Source organism: Ursus maritimus (genome assembly GCF_017311325.1).
Source record: "Ursus maritimus isolate PB19 chromosome X unlocalized genomic scaffold, ASM1731132v1 scaffold_X1, whole genome shotgun sequence".
NCBI classification, from domain to species: domain Eukaryota; kingdom Metazoa; phylum Chordata; class Mammalia; order Carnivora; family Ursidae; genus Ursus; species Ursus maritimus.
In genome coordinates this window covers 3903539-3921914 of record NW_024423319.1, presented here as the reverse complement: position 1 = coordinate 3921914, position 18376 = coordinate 3903539, and the positions used below count along the sequence as shown (strand labels likewise).

At 43.8% G+C, this 18376-nt stretch overlaps 1 protein-coding gene across 4 annotated transcripts in view; it reads left to right on the top strand.

Annotated features, from left to right (window-relative positions):
* ZDHHC9 (zinc finger DHHC-type palmitoyltransferase 9) overlaps window positions 1-18376 on the top strand; it is a 38506-nt gene that overhangs the window by 1189 nt on the left and 18941 nt on the right. For 2 of the 4 annotated variants that reach the window (XM_040627241.1, XM_040627239.1), the window contains 2 exons: window positions 2898-3199; window positions 13819-13979. In XM_040627241.1, the coding sequence (XP_040483175.1) occupies window positions 3033-3199; window positions 13819-13979 (328 nt within the window). In that variant the 5' untranslated portion in view covers window positions 2898-3032. Of the gene's footprint in view, window positions 1-1188; window positions 1330-1644; window positions 1714-2897; window positions 3200-13818; window positions 13980-18376 lie in introns of those variants that run through there. The other 2 variants (XM_040627247.1, XM_040627253.1) reach the window with 2 other exon arrangements.

The window sequence follows — 18376 nt, the reverse complement described above, 5'->3', positions numbered from 1 at the left end:
TTGGGAAGAGCTTTGGCAGTCTCCTCTGTATTAATTGCAAATACTCTCACCCTAGAGAAACTTTATTCAAGCTCAGGAAAATGCTAGCAACCTAGGCACTGTCCCCAACAATGTGACGGGTAAGGAGAGGCCACCTTCAGCCCTTTCTCATATTTCCCCTTACATCTGGAAGCCAAGAGCCATACTGGTGGAAAAAGACCTAATACCTTTTAAAGTCCGCTGTATAATATTAATGCTCTGGTTCTCAACTGTTTTTCCCACTCCAATCTCTAACTTCTTGTAAAGGATGCGGTTCACTTGCATCAGTAGCAGTGGCTCATTGTGGCAGTAGCTGCAGAGGGGGGAGGCAGAAGGAAAGAATCAGTGTAGTTGGTGGGTGGGGATTCTGCCTTGGATCCCCGCCCCCTCCAATTATCATAAGCTCTCTGAAGCGAATAGTAATTTACAACCTTCTTGGCAATCTTCATTACCTACCTGGAAGAATTTAAGTCCTGTCGGTAGAGTTTCTCTAACTTCATTACAATTACTGGTTTTCGGTACTGCAAAATGATTCTACGTTCCTGGGGACAGCTATCTCTTTCAAGTTCCTTTTTATGTTTGTTTGTTTTGTTCCGGAAGCCTTAGAGATGCAGGCTAGGGTGATTGGGACAGAGGCGAGGTCCCTAACTACTGAATGGGACTTGGGAGGCAGAGGACTTGTTTTTATGCTGATAAAGAGTAAAATCCGGAGTCGCGGTTGATTTCAAGAACGTAGGGCCGAAGAGGCCCTGGGCGGACGTAGTATGGGGTGAGCTCCCGGATCTGTGAGCCAGTATTGCTTCAGCGTCTCACCCTGTGTGTGAGGGGAGGCTGGTAGCCCGTCCCTCCTTGTCCCATCAGCACTACCTTTCACCTCTGTCTCTGCATAACTATATCTCACATCGGCGCTCAGACCCCAAAGGGAGGCTGGCAGTGGCTTGGCAGGTGGGAACGAAGCCGGGAGATGGGTGGGGGAGTGGGGTGGAGGCAGCATCGAGTGGCGTTCAGGGTAGCCAATGGTACTTCAGGGCAGGGGAGGCAGGGGCGGAGGCGCCGAGGCCGAGCAGCCAATGGCGAGCGAGCAACTACTGGAACGACCTGGTGACGTGAGGAGCGTTCCATTCGGCCAGCGGTGGGCGGTTGCCACAGCTGGTTTAGGGCCCCGACCATTGGGGCCCCTTGTCAGGAGGAGGCAGCCTCCGGGCTGGGGAGGAGAAGTCTCTGCCACCTCTGGCAGCTGACGCGGTCCCGTGGGACGGTGCACTTCCTGCCCTCAGTTCCCCTGTCGAAGTTCCGGTCTCCCGGGTTCAGGTAACGAGGGGTGGGGTTAGGCTCTCCCGGGCTCGGCCGCATGGTGGGCTACTAAACCCCCCGCCGGGCCGAGCGTGACACAGGCAACTGCCTTTCGCTGGGCAGCCGCCGAGCCCCCGGCGCGGTGACTACACGTGGCGGGCGTGTGTGAGTGTTGAGCGGAGGTGGCGCGCGTCCCAACCTGCCTGTGGGCGGTGGTCCGCGTGGCTCGAGCAGCTGGCCTCCGAGGCCGCGCGCCCGCAGCCCGCCTCGACTCGGCCCGGTCCTCGGCTGTGGGCCGGTCACTGCTCGACGGATTGATCTTTGTTCTCCCAGGGCCCGGCTCCCCTTCCTGGTCTCTCTTCTCCCGCTGGGCGGGTTTATCTGGAGGAGATTGTTTTCCAGGTTAGTTTTACACAAAGGAAGTGTTCTCTGCACCTCTGGTGCTCCCTCCCCTTGGCCAAGCCTTCTTGTTTTCTCATTTCCCTGCTCATCTCCTGGTATCTATTTGGACCCTTGCCCTCTCCAGCCCGGAATGATTTTGGGTTGGTTGTTTCTCATCAGTCAGGCGGGGTGCGGGCTTCCACCTCATTCTCGCCAGCGTGGGGCATGTGGTATCAGTAAATAGAGGCCACAGCACCACACCTGAGAGGAGAAGGGTGGCAGTGGCTGAGAAAGACTGGGCCTGGGGGTTTGGAATGCCAAGTAGAGATGGCACGTATGGAATGTCCCAGAAAGCAAGCCCCTTTATGACTTTTCTTAGCTGCTGCCATGTCTACCCACCCCCACCCCCAACCATTCCAGAACCTCTACTCCCTAAGTCAGCCTTTCACCTACAGGTCTGTGATATGGTTTCATTAAGATTCCCACAAATGTTTGGCTAGACTGGCAAGGTGGGTTCATTTCCCGAACTCGGGAAGTTACAGAGGGTTTGATTAGGGGAAATCTGTTTTGAGTAAATACAACCTGGGTATGTGTACAGAGTGTCCAGAACCTCCTAGCCCTGCCAGAGGCTGACTTATTCCCGGGTGTGATTCATATTTGAGTGGCTAATTGGAGAAAGAAGGTGAAGTGGAGGAGGGGAGGGAACGGCCCCTTAGGGACAGAAACTCTACTATTGTTTTTAGAGTCCTCTTACTGATGATTATAGAGCAGTGTGGTATAGTGGAAGGTGCCCTGGATTGGAAGTCAGCAGACGTGTTTTCTTGGCTTAGGTTTGCGGCTGTGTGACCCTGGATAAGTTATTTCCTCTCTTCGGTCTTAACTTTACTCATTTCCGAAACTAGGTAATTGGGGTTATCACCCATAAAATCCCTTCTGGTTCCAAGGTTCTATGATGATCAAATCATCAGTATTATATTGGAAGCATAGGGATTTATTTAAGAAGATATGCTAGCCCCCTTCTTTTTTTTGAGAACCTTTAACCTTTTCTCCTTTTAGAGGACAAACACAGATTGGAAATAAACTTTTCCCGCTTACCTACCCCTACCCCTTCAGGCAGTGCTCATCTTTCCACCTCTGGGAAAGGAGGATTGAACTGCATTTTCTTGTTCCTGCCTCATTTTTTTTCCTTTTGTGCTTTTTCTTAGGGCTAGAAATTGGACTTTTGATGATGTTTGACCCCGCGGCAGCAATAGCAGGCATCGTGATTTCAAAGCTGGGCTCAGCTTCTGTTTCTTCCCTCTTGTAATCACAAAGCCCATTTTGGACCGGGAATTCCAATCATGTCTGTGATGGTGGTGAGAAAGAAGGTGACACGGAAATGGGAGAAACTCCCAGGCAGGAACACCTTCTGCTGTGATGGGCGAGTCATGATGGCCCGGCAAAAGGGCATCTTCTATTTGACCCTCTTCCTCATCCTGGGGACATGTACACTCTTCTTCGCCTTCGAGTGAGTTTCCATTGAGTAGAATTACCTGATTATGGTTACTTTGGGTCCAGAGGAAGAACCTTCTTTCTGGGAAGTTTGTGAATGGTCCTTGGATGGCACTGTCCTCTTGAGCAATGTCCTTAGATCACGCCAACCGAATTCATTTCTTTGTGCTTATAGCAGAGTACCTGCTTCCTAAAAAGGCCAAGACCTTTGACCCCAATTTTATAGCACTGATTTGGGGTTACCCCTGGCACACTTGGGAAATAAAGGAATTTGTCTTTGTTATTCACCTCTCCTTTTCAGTGGTCTCCTTAGGTGCTTAGTGACAGACTTCCTCTTCCCCACCCATTTTGGGCCTAGGGGCAGCCCTCGTGGTCATAACTCAATACCACAAAACTCAACTATTCTGTTATTCTGGGCCTCATTTCCTCAGGGCTCAGCTCTCCGCTAGCTATTAAATTGAAAAGCCATGTGAATTGGGGACCTGAAGATTGGTTTCAGTCTCAACTGTGCCACAAACTAGCCGCATGTGTGGTACATATGTGTTTATTAAATGTGAGTTTCACTCAAGATCCTTCAACATAAACAACTCTGTATTCTGTGTGTGCCTGATACCAGCCTTGGAGTTATTTTTTTTCTGCGATGTAACAACTAGTACTAGAGCCACTGTTTGAATCCTGTATAGGCCACTGCTCTAGGGAGGTGGTCAGTTGGATTCTAGGGTACTATGGCATGACTCCTGGGTGTGCTGAGAATGCTATATACTCTAGGATTGGGAGCAATGCTAATTGGTGTGGGACTATTATGAGGAGGGCCCTGAGGAGCCAAGAGGTGTGTGTGTAGACTGTGAGCCACACCTGATATGAGCCTGCTATAGTTCATATACTAGAGTGACGTGAAAATGGAGCTCCCATGCTGGGGCGTGGCTGTGGGAGGGAGGAGGGGGCTTCTCAGCCAGCCTTTAGTGGGTAATTAAAATGAGCTCTGGTCTCTTGGAGCTCATTTTTGCCCTTCTTCTGTAAGGGCTCCAGGCTTTCCCAGTGCATCAAGAATGATTTTTCAGGCTGCTTTGCCAGACTTTTTGATGGTTGCAGCTGGCTTGAATAACAGCGTTGGGGGGGGGGCAGTTTATAACAGGGCTAGGAAAGGAAGGTCAGAGAGGCCCTTTGTCAAAGGCACTTTTGCTGCTGCTGTTGCTGCTGACTTTGTGAAGTATTTGGCAAAGTCAGGTTGATGATGGCTTCTTAGCTGCTTTCCAGTCTGAGGTTTATGGTGGAACGTGTGTATGTGTGTACTTGTGTGTGGTACAAGTGAGCATGTGTGGCCAGGCAGGCGTATGTGTAACATTAAAAAAAATGTTTCCCCTCTCACCCTTCTCTCCAAGTTTTGTTTTTTGTTTTTTGGGTTTTTTGTTTTGTTTTGTTTTGTTCGTTTTTTGCTTTATTCCTGCCTTGCTTCTTTTTGAAAGTACAGAGCCAAACTCTGCTCTCTATCATTCTCCCTCTTTCAGTCCTTCCCTGCTGAATCACTAGCTCTTTTTGCCACCACACCCTTCCATCTTTGAGTTAAATTTTTGTGGTTGGAACCATTTGAAACAGAGATGAGATTTGTTTCCAGGCCCAGAGTAAGCTGGTAATTCTGGGCCCAGGAAACCTCTGGTTTGGCTGTCCAGGGGAACTTGAAATTTGGAGCTATTGGCATTTGGCCCTTTTTGTATCTGGGAGCCAGACAGAGTCTGATTTGTATCTGTCCCACTTAGGCCCCAGAAGCCTCTGAACAAAACTGCCTGTGGGATGAAGCTTATAATTAGCCAAGTTACTGTTTGACCGAGGTAGGTTGAGTTTTCTACCAAGATGACCTTTTTTCCCCAAGTTATTTCTTGTGCTTTGCCCTCAGATATGAAGGGTGAGGTTGTTTGTGTACTGCCTTGAGTTCCAACTGTCCGTGTGATAGAGTAAATATTTTTTAAAGATTTTATTTATTTATTTATTTGAGAGAGAGAGAGAGAGAGCAAGCTGGAGGAGGAGCCGAGGGAGAGGGACAAGCAGACTCTGTGCTGAGCGAGGAGCCCAGTGCAGGGCTCCGTCCCACAAGCCTGAGATCATGACCTGAGCTGAAATCAAGAGTCCAACACTTAACCAACTGAGCCACCCAGATAGAGTAAATATGTTTGAGGGTAGGGCTGGGAGAGGGAGAAGGGGAGGAGAAGGAGAAAGAAGTTAATGTGTGAGCGAAGGAGTGGAATGGGAAAGCATAAAGCTGACCAAAGGGGAGAGGACCCTGTGATGAATCCTTTTTACTGAGAGTGGTGGAATCTGTTTGTGCACATGCACATGTGTTTGTGTGTTTGTGTTCGTGTGTGTCTGTCACGTATAGACACACAGACAGACACTCTAGGTGGTGGCTGCCTTATGCCTAGCCAATGACAGGCTGTACAAAGGACAGCAGCATGCTTCTGAGGCATGAAATCTCTTCCTGGTCGACCTTTTCCTTTGGAATATATAATTCACTACCAATCACACGGTGGGGGATAGGATTTGGGGGGCAAATATGGGCCCCTTTGTTAGCATTAGAATTTAGGGAGACCTCAGGAAATCAGCTGATCTAGTCCCCTGCCTTCAGGCAGGAGAGGGCGTCTGAACCACCAGTGACAGAGGGCTGTCTATTTTCATCCTCAAATTGTCTAGGAGTGTAGATTCCACATCCTCTGGCTGCTGCATTTTTGCCTTGGGGAAGTCTAGATCTTGCCGCACATCTGGACCTGCATTTTCGTAATAGGGTCTTGCCTGCAGCAGGTGCTTAGGAACAAGTGCAAGTTGATTATAGCTGCCCATGGCACAGCCCTGGGTCAGCCAGATGGCTTGAGAAATCTGGTCAGGCATGTGGGCACCCCTTGATGAAAAGCATGCAGTATTAGTAGTGCCAGTAGATATCTTTTTATTTTTGGATTTTGCCTTTACACCTTTAGACTTTTCAAAGGAGGGACCTGTAATTTTCAGTGGACAGATAGTAGGTTGAATACATAAAATGAAAGAAGGTTGTTCATCTAGGAGTTAGCTCTGTATTAGAAGTGTTTCCAAAGATACTGGGTGGCCATCTCTCAGGGCTGCTGTCACAAAGTGGATTCCTGCCCAGGATGGGAAATCAGGCTAGATTATCACTAAGCCTCTTGCAACTCTTGAGAGTCTGAAATTCTGTATAACTGTTGTGTTTGTCTGGAAGATTCAAATATACACACTGAAAAGGAAAGGCTAGATTACCGGTAGGTAGCTGTATTTAAATATATTTCACATTTAAATATAATTGTATCTATGGTAAATGTATTGACTTTAAAAGCAGAGTGAAAATTGTACAGTGCTTAAAAAAAGGATTTCCTAATTTATTTTTAGGGTGAGATATTTAGGAAATGTGAGTGGATATGCCAGTTTCAGCTTTGACCACATGAACCATTCTCAGTCTTCTGCCCAAACCCCGTCCAGCTTATGTGAACATGTAGCCACCAGCTTGGCCAGTAATGTCGGGACATTATAGCGGAATGACATTGACAACTGTGAGGTGTCCAGCTACTCAAAGACTATTGTGGTGTTTAGTCAAATTCAACTTCCTGATAAAGCTTGGGGAAAGGACCAAGTGCACTGTCTTCTGGAATTGGCTTCCTAGCTGTCTCTTTTAACTTTATGACCAGATTACAGGTGGGGTCAAGGTACCCAGACTTCTCTTGTGACAAGAATGACTGTGTGACTCTTGACCCCTGAAGTAGAAGTAGTTTGCTTACATGATTAGTGCTTATGCCTCATTGTGCTGTATGTAGAGGAAATTGTATCAAAGCACTATCAAACCCTGTTGGACTGACCCTTGCAGGTACTTTTGATGTGCAGAGGAGTCATTGAATTGGATGAACTGAAAAAAGCTTTGTTTTTTTGTGTTTTTTTTCTAAAGATTTTATTTATTTATTTGACAGAGAGAAAGACAGCCAGTGAGAGAGGGAACGCAAGCAGGGGGAGTGGGAGAGGAAGAGGCAGGCTCCCAGCAGAGGAGCCTGATGCGGGGCTTGATCCCAGGACCCTGGGATCATGCCCTGAGCTGAAGGCAGATGCTTAATGACTGAGCCACCCAGGCGCCCCTGAAAAAAGCTTTGTAATGCTGCTTTGTAATTGACCCACTTCTAGCCTATCCAAATTCTACCTCACTTTCAAGTCCCTTCTTGAATCTTCCTTCATGAAACCTTTCCAGGAAGTTCTGCATTTGTAGGACTGATTGTACATACTGTTCATTTAACACATCATCATATGACATTTCTTGGATTTCTAAATTCTATGATTATTACCCTTCGAGCCCTTTCAATGTGAGGGACTATCTTATATGTCTGTGTAGCCCCCACAGTGCCTTCCACCAGACCTTACTTAGAGTAGGTGGTCAATAAATGTTACGGAATTAAAACATTCTGGATACACTTAAAATGTAACAGTCTTGACTCACAGAATCATAGAATGGTAGAACTGGAAGGGGCATTGGAGACTATCTCCATCCTTTTGCAGGTGAGGAAACCAGGACCACAGAAGATAGGTCCCTTTATCAAGATCAGTCAGCCAGCCAATGCCTCTATATGACACTACCTTTCATCTCATTGTTACCTTTTGAATATGGAATCCTGAAGACATTCAGATTTACTAAAGCGTGCATAGTGCCAAATGCTAGACTAGCATATTCTGGGTTCTTGCTAGCTAGTGATTGTGTTACCTAGTGGCATCTAGGTTATTTGGGTCTCCTAGCTCATGCTCCTAGGAAATGAAGGTGTCTTTGTAGAAAACTAATAGCATTCTGGCATAGCATTCTGGTAGCCTACAGGAACAGAGAAGCCCATCTTTAAGTGTGAACCTAGGAAGGAAGCTTTGTGAGTTAGGAGGGATCATCACCTCTGTGGCTACTCATAGTCCTTGCTGCTCGAATGAGGATGGCTTGGAGAAAAATTAAGCAATGTGTGCTCCCTACCATGTGGGTGATCCTGATGAGAGGGGCATGTCCCTGCAGAGAAATGGAAGAAAAAAGGCAATATGACAGCACAAAGTTACCAGGTTGAGGAAACACAGAGCTATGTAGACCAAAGCCAAACTGACATGGCAGAATATTTGTGTCTATAGTTCCAAAGTCCAGGTTCCTGAAGTTACTTAGATGAGATTAAGAAGAGGAAAAAGTGACTTTATCGTGATCTCTAACCAAGAGAACATTCTCTGGAAGATTTTTCTGTGGAGGTTCTGTCTTGTGCTTTACCTAGCCCAAGATTCTGTCTAAGACTTGGCCAACCAAATCGCAGTTCTAGAAAGTCATAGTTGCCTCTCTGATGTCAGTCTGTTAAAGTACGTAGCTAAGTTCAACTTCCTGATAAAGCATGTTCCCTGGAGAAGGGTTGGGTTATGTCTCCTGAACAGTATGCTTTCCTTTCTTTGCAGTTCCGTCATTCACAATTTATCCGTATATTTTCAGCCTCTACTACTTTTTATGGTAATGACTTTCACACTGTCAATCTCTACTGAAATCATCTCCCATCTTTTTTTAAAGATTTATTTATTTATTTATTTGAGAGAGAGAGAAAGAGGGAATGAGTGGGAGGGGCAGAGGGAGAGGGAGAGAGAATCTCAAGCAGACTCCATGCTGAGTGCAGAGACCGATGTGGGGCTCCATCCCAGGACCCTAAGATCATGATCTGAGCTGAAACCAAGAGTTGGACACTTAACCGACTGCACCACCAGGCGCCCCTCCCATCTTTTGAGAATGAGTCTTAATTGAGTATAGTGATTTTCTATTTTGGGAAAAGCGAGCACAGAGAACAGGGATATCCCCCAGCATGCTGACATCCGTTGAGATGTTTATTGAGGGAAAGAAGAGACCTCCTAAATCTTCTTTCTCAGAGACACCGGAGCTGGTATTGTGTTTAAGAACAAAGGAGGCACCTTATGCCTTTTGCAATAGCAAGAAGCTAGTGAATTCAGGGTAATTAGGGGGATATTTCTGGAATGGAGCAATGAGAAGGCAAGAATCTTAGGATGATGATTAGATAAGGCCAGTTACTGTAGCACCTTGGAATACTGGCTGTGGGGTTTGGGGATTAATATAAAAAGCAGCAGGGAATTGTTCTAAGTTTTTGAGCAGGAGTATATTATAATTGAAATTTGTTACTTGTTATATTTGAAATTTGTTATTTTTGTTATAATCGAAATGTGAAATTTGCTATCACTGTGATTTAGTAACTACTTAGCAGGTTTACCTGGCTAGAGATTTTGGCCCTCTTCAGTAAGAAGATGGCTCATTGCCTCTGAATTGAAAATGTCCCTGTTTGGTTAATTTTCCCCATTGCTACTGGAGCAAAACAGGCTTATGCGTCTTCTTCTGACCTTCACATAGCAGTCAGTCTGGAGGCTGATTTTAAATTATGTTTTTAGTGTCCAAGGAAACTTTTTCCCTATCAGCAGACTCTTGAGTGTCATCAGAAGACCCTTGAGCCAGTCTTATAGGTGATTCTACATGCTTACTATGCTTTAGAAGTAGGTAGTGTGTAAGAGAACAGACAACTGTCCATATCAGTGAGGACTTATAGCAAAGGCTTATTACTATTATGTGGGACAAGGGCCATCTTGGGAGTCTAACCTTGGGCCCTTTCTGCTGTTCCAAGCACAGCTCTTCCTTAAAGCCACCCTTAACAGCTGCTATGGGAGCGGTTTTAAGCAGTCGCCAGCTTCCCAAGAAAGCTCTTCTCTGACCACTTATAGTCCTTAGAGTCTGAATCACCATCCTAACACTTGATTATTGGTCTTATCTTATTCTTCAGCTGTTTCATATGTTGCTTATATTTTTCCCAACAAAATTAACTCCCGTTTTCTCTTGTTCTTTATTTGTTAGACCCATAAACACTTGTTGGCTGATTGATTGCACTGAGCTATTAGGGAGACTTAGAGGTAGAGTACTGTATAGAACACCAATTCGTGCTCCCAGTCTGTGAGGCAGAGCCTGCTATGGAATCTCTCTGGTTTCTTACCAACGCCACTCATGAATCTCTTTTGAATTTTTTCATGTCAGTTGAAGTCTGTGTCATTATCATTGTCCCTCCAATGAACTAGCATGCTAGGGATGGGGGATGGGACATGACACACCAGCCCAGCCTGGCACTGCTGGTTACTGCTAGACAGTACCACCATGTGGCCCATGGGACATATGGAAGTCCAGTCATGTAGCCCAGCTATGGAAGCCTGAGGCCAATCAACAGGTTGGTAGAAGGTGGCTTAAAGTAATGATATCTCTTCAGGTGGCATGAAGGAAGACTTAGTGGGGACATGGTTGCATTTATAAAATTCACAATGGAGAAAAGCAACTTCTAAACCCTTTGGAAGGGGGAAAGCCTCTTGGTGCTGTGGAGACAAAAGAGGGTTCTGTTTCAAGAAGTGTATGGATATCATTATTCCAAGAAGTGATATAAATGGAAAATCCTAGGAGATTTCAAAAACACTTAGCTTTTATTCATGGATGACAGATCCAGTCTTCCAGTAAGATGAATTAGGGATTTAGGATACTCCTGACTTTTCAGGTTGATATTGGGAATTGCCACTAAATTTTCACATACCCTATTCCTGTCAGAGACAGATCTCTAGCTTACTGCAATTATGGGATTAACCCAAGGGGTATTTTTAAAAAAGATTTTATTAAGTTATTTGAGGGATAGCGAGCGAGAGCAGGAGCAGTGGGGAGAGGGTGAAGCAGGCTCCCCGCCACTGAGCAAGGAGCTGGACATGGGGCTCAATCCCAGAACCCTGGAATCATGACCTGAGCCGAAGGCAGATTAACCAACTGAGCCACCCAGGCACCCCCTAAGGGGGTATTTTGGATCATAACTATTAAAGACAGACACGATAGGCTGTAGTTAACAGCAGTCTTAGCTACTGGCTCTCTAAGTTTCCTCTTACTTGGAGTGGAAAGGCCTGCTGGTCCCACATCTGCCTTCCCAGCCACACCCACTTGCTAGTGACAACTGGCTGCCAATAGCCTCATCTCTGGAGAACAATACAATCGGCCTATTGTGTACTTGTTGACATACAGAGTGGATTGTTTTAGCAGGTGCAGAAGATAGTCCGTGTGGAGATTACAGAGACCTTTATCCTTGATGGCATAGCGCAATTCAAATCTAAGTTGTCCTTTGTCTGGTTAGCAAGCAGGTGTTGGAATGGGATTTAGTTAATCTCTTCGGGTCCTTCGTGCATGGGGGCAACATTGATTGTGTGTGTGTGTGAGAGAGAGCGAGAGAAAGAGAGAGAGAGAGAGATCTATTTTCTCTATATCTTTTTCCTATAATAAAATGATTTAAAATCCCTTTGGTGGCCAATCAGATAGCCCTGATTTTTCTATTTATTGGAGACTGTACACCCAGAGTATTTTGAGTCCTAGAGAAATTACTTGTTTGTTTTCAAGAGTGATCTTAGAAATGGGCAGTAACTAGAAAGATGGCTGTTTTCTGTTAGCGTGGTAATTTTACTTGGCTTGCTCGTGAAACAGAGTCTTAGGTTTCTCCTGTGTCCTTTGGGTCCCTGATAGGCGGAGGTGACTTTTGTTTCCGAATTCACTTCTTGATTATCTGTACTACTGAAGGTAGAACAATGGAAAAGAAGGTAATCCACAAGCTAGTGATCTGCAAGGACCTTAATTACCCTGTATGTACTCAGATCCTTCAGTTCTTCAAATTTTATCTCTACCCTTAGCTTTTAGGGGAAGGAAGTAAATCATACAAAATCAGGCTATGACCGAGGATTTTGTTAAAAACAAACAAGCAGGCAAGGAAACAAAATGCCACAAAATCATTTTGCAAGTTCACTACATATGTTCACCTTCTGCTGACAAACTGCTCAGCCTAATATTATAGTTGGTTCGCACCTCCCCCCTGCAGTCGTGTGTGTGTGTGTGTGTGTGTGTGTGTGTGTGTGTGTCAGGGAGGCAGGGGGAGGATCTCATGCGGATTGTTCCAAAACTACAGTGAATGTACAACCTGGGGTTAAATGTTTGCTCTGAGTGGACAGCAGCTTGCCTAATCCCCGTGCCGATGAGGTAAGCCTTTTTCCTTAGCTTACTTTCTCCGCTCTCCCTCTGGTCCTTACTCATCCACTTATAGTGTGCCTCCAAGAGAAGATCTCTGTATTGAAGGAAAAAATGTGCCTCGGGAGGAAGAGAATAAAAATAGGTCAGTGATAACTCTCATCACATATTCCTGTTTATTTGGTTTGAAATTCAGTTAAATGCAACAAGTATTTGTTAATAGCTTCTTTGTCCCCATACTTGTATTAAGTTCTGGGAGATATAGAACCATGATGGTAATGTTAAGAGCTGACGTTTACTTAATGTTTACTATGTGTCAGGTGCAGTTCTAAGCACTTTATTTTATATTCATGCATTTGATCCACACAATGACCCTATGTAGTACTATAATTATCCTCATTTCACAGCTAAGGAGACTGAAGTTAATTAAGTCACCCAAGTAGGAGCTAGTAGAGCCAGAATTCAAACCCAAAGATCCCCTCTCCAAAAAGACAAGATTCTTGGTCTTATGAAGTCCAGCTGGGGAAGATGAAGTCAACATAGTGAAAAACAACTAGGAAACAATACAAGGCTCTGGCAGTGAGGACGACAGCAGAAGAGAAAGGAGAGATTAATGCAGCTTAGGATAGGCAAGACTCAAAAGAGGCAAGACTTCTCTAAATCCCAGATTCTTCAGCTATCAAATGGGTATAATAGACTCTACCTCACAGATTTACTGTGAGAATTGAATGAGAGAATGCATATAAAGGACTTAGTGCAGAGCCTGGCATATGCTGAGTGTTCAGTAAATTGTGATGATGACAATGATGGCATTGATGTCTCTGGGACCTGAAAAATGAGTAGAGTTGGGATAACCAAAGAGGAAGAAGGGTGGCCTTCCAGGTGAATTATGAAGAAAGAGGGGGAACAAACATGATGTTGGGAAGGGGTGCTAAGGAGATACAATTTTCTTATTCTTTGCCTAAGGTCACTAAGTACCTACTAGCAGAGCTAATTGAGGAGAGAAGAGGATGGATGTTGCAAAGTCAGTCGGCAGCCCTGAAGCTTTTCATTGGCCTTGAAGCATGTCAGACGTACCCCTTGTCTGACGCTGGGACCCTGCTTCAGGAAGGGTTCTCATCTTTTCTTCCTCCTCCTTGAGCTCAGGCCTAATGCCAGATGACTGGTTATGAAAAGCTCTAGACATTCCCAGAATGAGAGCAACCTGTGGTACTTACAAGTCCAGGCTTCCCTGACCTTAGTAGGTGTGAGCCTTTCCCAAGGCACAGAGGAAATGTGGTTCTCAGCAGGCTGACAGGAGGGACTGGACTTAGTGATAGGGGAGGTCCCTTGAGGCTATATTCTGTAGGTTATAGGTCGCATCAGTCATATAAGTGTTGAGCTCCTTCTATGGGCAGAACCATATATTAGGAATTATGGGTAGTTCAAGAGAAGAAAAAAACATGGTCCCTTCCCTCAAGGTACTGCTAATTTTATTGAGGAGACCAGAGCGACATGCTGGTGACAGTTTGAGTCAATATAGGGTAGGTATAACTAAATGTTCAATCACCTGCTTTCTTCAGATGTCGCTACCTGGCTGTCCAGCTGTCTCCTGCCATCCCTGTGTTTGCTGCCATGCTCTTCCTTTTCTCCATGGCTACACTGTTGAGGACCAGCTTCAGTGACCCTGGAGTGATCCCTCGGGCCCTACCAGATGAAGCAGCTTTCATAGAAATGGAGATAGGTGAGTGTTCTAACCAGCTGTCAAGATGCTGTACAGTGGTTGACTTTAATCACTAAGGGAATGGAATCATAGTGGTTGCAGATTAAGAATCATTTCTAGCCTTTTCTCTGTAAGATCCTGAATCTGAGATCATGGCCACCCTATGATTTTGGTAAGGCAGGTTTAGCAAGATTTGAAAGCCATATGCTTCATTCTTCCTTGTGTTGGGTTGCGTTTCAGGAGGGGTTTGTTACCAAGGTCTTGCTGCACTGTTCCCAAGAGGATAGGATTTTTTTTACTTTTGGGGTGTCATGAACTCATTTGATTTTTTTTTTGATGAAAGCTATAAGCCTTCTTTTCAGAAAAATAGTCTTACATGTTTGTAAGTCTTACATGTATATATACACATAATTTGGGATGAATTTCAGGGACTCATAGATCTTTTGAAGCACATTCATGGGCCCCACCAAGAATTCCTGCTTTAAGGCAATACACAAGGTGAGAGGAGATAGCCATGGTGCCAGGAACTGTTGAGAATTCTAGGAAGGTAAAGGAAGGTAAAGGAATCAGTTACAAGCTCATTACAGTGCAGTTTTCAGCTCAGGGTAGGTCTCTTTGGGACAGAGATAAACTGCTACACTAGCCAGGAGCCAGGGTGACTCCACAAATGGAAGTAGAAGATCCCAGGGCTAGAGGAAGGAATATCCTAGGAGCTCACACTGGGAAAGAAGATCATGATTCCAGTACTAGCAGGGACTGGGAGCCCCCCAGACCCCACAGCAGTGCCTGCCTAAATTGTTTGCAAGTCTAGTACCCAAGTAGCTTGAGTCAGCATCCAAGCCAGATAAATTAGAAGAAAGAGACCCAGAATTTATAAGACTAAAAGCTATGCCCATGGACCACCAACCTATGGTTAGCCTTTAGATTGTTAGGGTGTTTGTTTGCTTTTTAAATATAATATTATTTTATTTAATTAAAAACATGCAAACATTAAAGTTATAATAGGTATTATATTTATATTTTTTGAGAGAATTTACATTTGTATAATATTATCTACCTATCCAAGAAAATGCTGTGTCTTTATTTTCAGATTGAATTTTATGCCCTTGAATAAAATTTTTATAGTTTTAAAATCTGATTTCTATATTTCTCATATTGAGTTTATTCCTAATGTTTATATGCATGCTATCATCAATGAAATATTTTCCCCCATTTCCATTTGATGTTTTTTCCTCCAGTTTTATCAAGATACAATTGACACAACATTGTATAAGTTTAAAGTATACAATGTGTTGATTTGATACTCCTTTAGAGTGGTTTCAAAGCTTCCAAGCTTTTGTATTTCTTTTGTTTATTTTAGCTGCATTTCCCTCTAGCTTCTCAGTGAAACGTCTTTTTGAAGAATTTCAGCCTGTTTTAGTTGAGCTAAGGGGACATAGGTTTGTGCACATCTGAGCTTGAACTACTTAGGGATGGGGTGAGAGTGGGAATAGTGGGGAGAAAGCAGAGGCTGGGTGTGTTGGTGCAGCTGGAGTTCAGGGGAGACCTGCTAAAGCAGGTGTAGTTAGGAACAAAATAGGAGGTAGAGTTGTGTGTGCCATATTTTCTCCATCTGGATTATTCTTTTATCATCCTCTTTCCATTCACATATGGAGAAAATGAAGGTCAACACAGTGCCTTGACTTGTCTCTTACATCTCGCAGCAGGTGTTAGCATGGTTAGTTCTGTTTTGCCAGATCACTGGGCCTGAAGCCCAGGCTTGAGCTGTCACATTGTGACCTCTCCTTTTAGCATGTTTCTCTCCATAGAAGAATTCATTCTTGTGTTCATTTGTACGTTTATGTTATCAAGTTTTTGTCAACTTACATTCATCCCTGTGCTGGGTATGCTGTGTGTGTGTGGGGTGCTGGAGGACAGGCAGAAGATGACTCCCCCCTGCCCCATGGGGAGGATGAACCATGAACTCTGTCTCACAGGTGCCCTCATGTAAAGCCCATGCAAAGGAATATTAAGGTGGCATGCTGATACTTCTATCATTCTCTAATGAATAGCTATCCCTATCCTTTTAAGACTTGTGGCACACTGTTATTGTTTGATTTCACAGCATCCGCCCCACTCTGCAAAAAAAGGAAAAAAAGTTCCATATGGCAGATATTTTTAAAATCAAAGTGAATTGAAAAATTATTCTGTTTTTAGAATTATCCTGCACATCTAGGGTACAACGAGACAGGCATTCTCATATGCTGCAGATGGATGGGCGTGCAAATTGATGCAATCTGTCTGGGAAGCATTTTGGCAATAAGCAATATGAGCTTTAAGGATTCATACTCTTTGACCCAGTAATTCCACTTTGCTTAGAGTTTAGTTAAAGGAAATAATCAGAGTTATACAAATTACTGTAGAAGGATTTTCAGCATGTCATTTTTTTCTTTTTAACATGGGCCTAGTTATTTTAATGCCAGCAACTTCATATATTACTGCTCAGAAACATGCTTTTCTTTTTTCTTTCTGTTTTAGAAATTAATTTTAAAGCATTTATATAGTCTTTTTAAAATCTTTAAAATTTATTTATTATTTATTTATTGTTATTTTTAAAGCTTTTATTTATTTATTTGACAGAGAGAGACAGCCAGTGAGAGAGGGAACACAAGCAAGGGGAGTGGGAGAGGAAGAAGCAGACTCCCAGCAGAGGAGGGAGCCCGATGCGGGGCTTGATCCCAGGACCCTGGGATCATGCCCTGAGCCGAAGGCAGACGCCTAACAACTGAGCCACCCAGGCGCCCCTAGTCTTTTTTTTTTTTTTTAAGATTTTATTTATTTGAGAGAAACAGGGACAGAGAGTGGGGGTGGGGTGGAGCAGAGGGAGAGGGAAAGAATCTCAAGCAGACTCCCAGGTGAGCCTGGAGCCCAGCTCAGGGCTCAGTCTCACTACCCTGAGATCATGACCTGAGTTGACACCAAGAGTTGGACGCTCAACCTACTGAGCCACCCAGGTGCCCCAACACATGTATATATTCTTGAGGAGGGGAGGTGGATTGGGGTGGTGATCAGAGGGGATTTAAGCTTTGTCTGTAATATTTTAAGTTCTTTCATGCAACATCATTTGAATAGTAAAAACCCAGAGGCCTCTTAAATGCCCTACAATATGGAATGTTAAATTACAGTATGTGCATATGATGGAATATTATATTGCCAATAATATTATTTTTGGAAGAGAAATTAACAACCATGGAAAAATGTGCACCATATAATGTTAAGTGAAAAATACCGGGTACAAGATTATATTTATAATGTGATCTCAAATTTTTAAAAATCATGCATGTTTATTTACCTGTTAAGGAAATACACCAACATGCATGGATATCCCTAAGTTGAGAGACTGTCAATGATTTTTACTTTTTCTTATATATATCTTCTGTTTTTTCCCAACTTTTTTTTTTAAGATTTTATTTATTCATTTGAGAGAGAGAGAGACAGCCAGTGAGAGAGGGAACACAAGCAGGGGTAGTAGGAGAGGAAGAAGCAGGCTCCCAGCAGAAGAGCCCGATGTGGGGCTCGATCCCAGAACACCGGGATCACGCCCTGAGCCAAAGGCAGACGCTTAATGACTGAGCCACCCAGGCGCCCCCAAACTTTTTATAATAAGCATGCATTACTCTTATTTTTAAATGATTATTTTTCTAAGTATTACCAGTCTTTTTCATGCAAATATTTTATTTTTGTAAGCTGATATCCTTTTATGCATGTTGCTTTCTAATGTACATTTTCATTTTGCAGTATATTGTCAATATTGTCCTGTGTCTTCATTCACTTGTCTACATCATTTCAAATAGTTGCATAATATTCCATCCTATGCATGCATCATAATTTACTTGACCAACCCCCTATTGTGACAGAGGTTATTTTCAGGTTTTCACTATTAAAAGGGACTCTGTGACAAATATCCTTGCATCAACATCTTTTGTGTATGTCTTTGTAATTTTGTTAAATTCCTAGAAATAGAATTGCTGAGTCAAAAAATATATGCCTTTAACATTTTGGGAGCCACTGCTTTATTGCTTACTGATAATGTATAAAAATACCTTCTCCCCATCCTTGCCAACACTGGGTATTTTTATTCTTTTTAATATTTGTTAATATAGTAGTAGGTAACAGTATCTTTGTGTTGATTTTTATGTCTTTGTTAGTGAATTTGAATGTTTTCATTTCATAATTTTTAGCCATTTTTACTTACTTTATGAATGATTTTCTTTGTAATCTGCCAAAAAACGTGAAGAAACCTCTTTTTCACGTGTGCACAAAAGGATCACATGGCATTCAGTGGAATTTGGCGGGACACTCTGTGATGTTAGAGTGTCCTCAGGCAATGCTAGTCTGGAGAAGACAGTAGGCCTAGGGAACTGGTGATTGCTCCCACT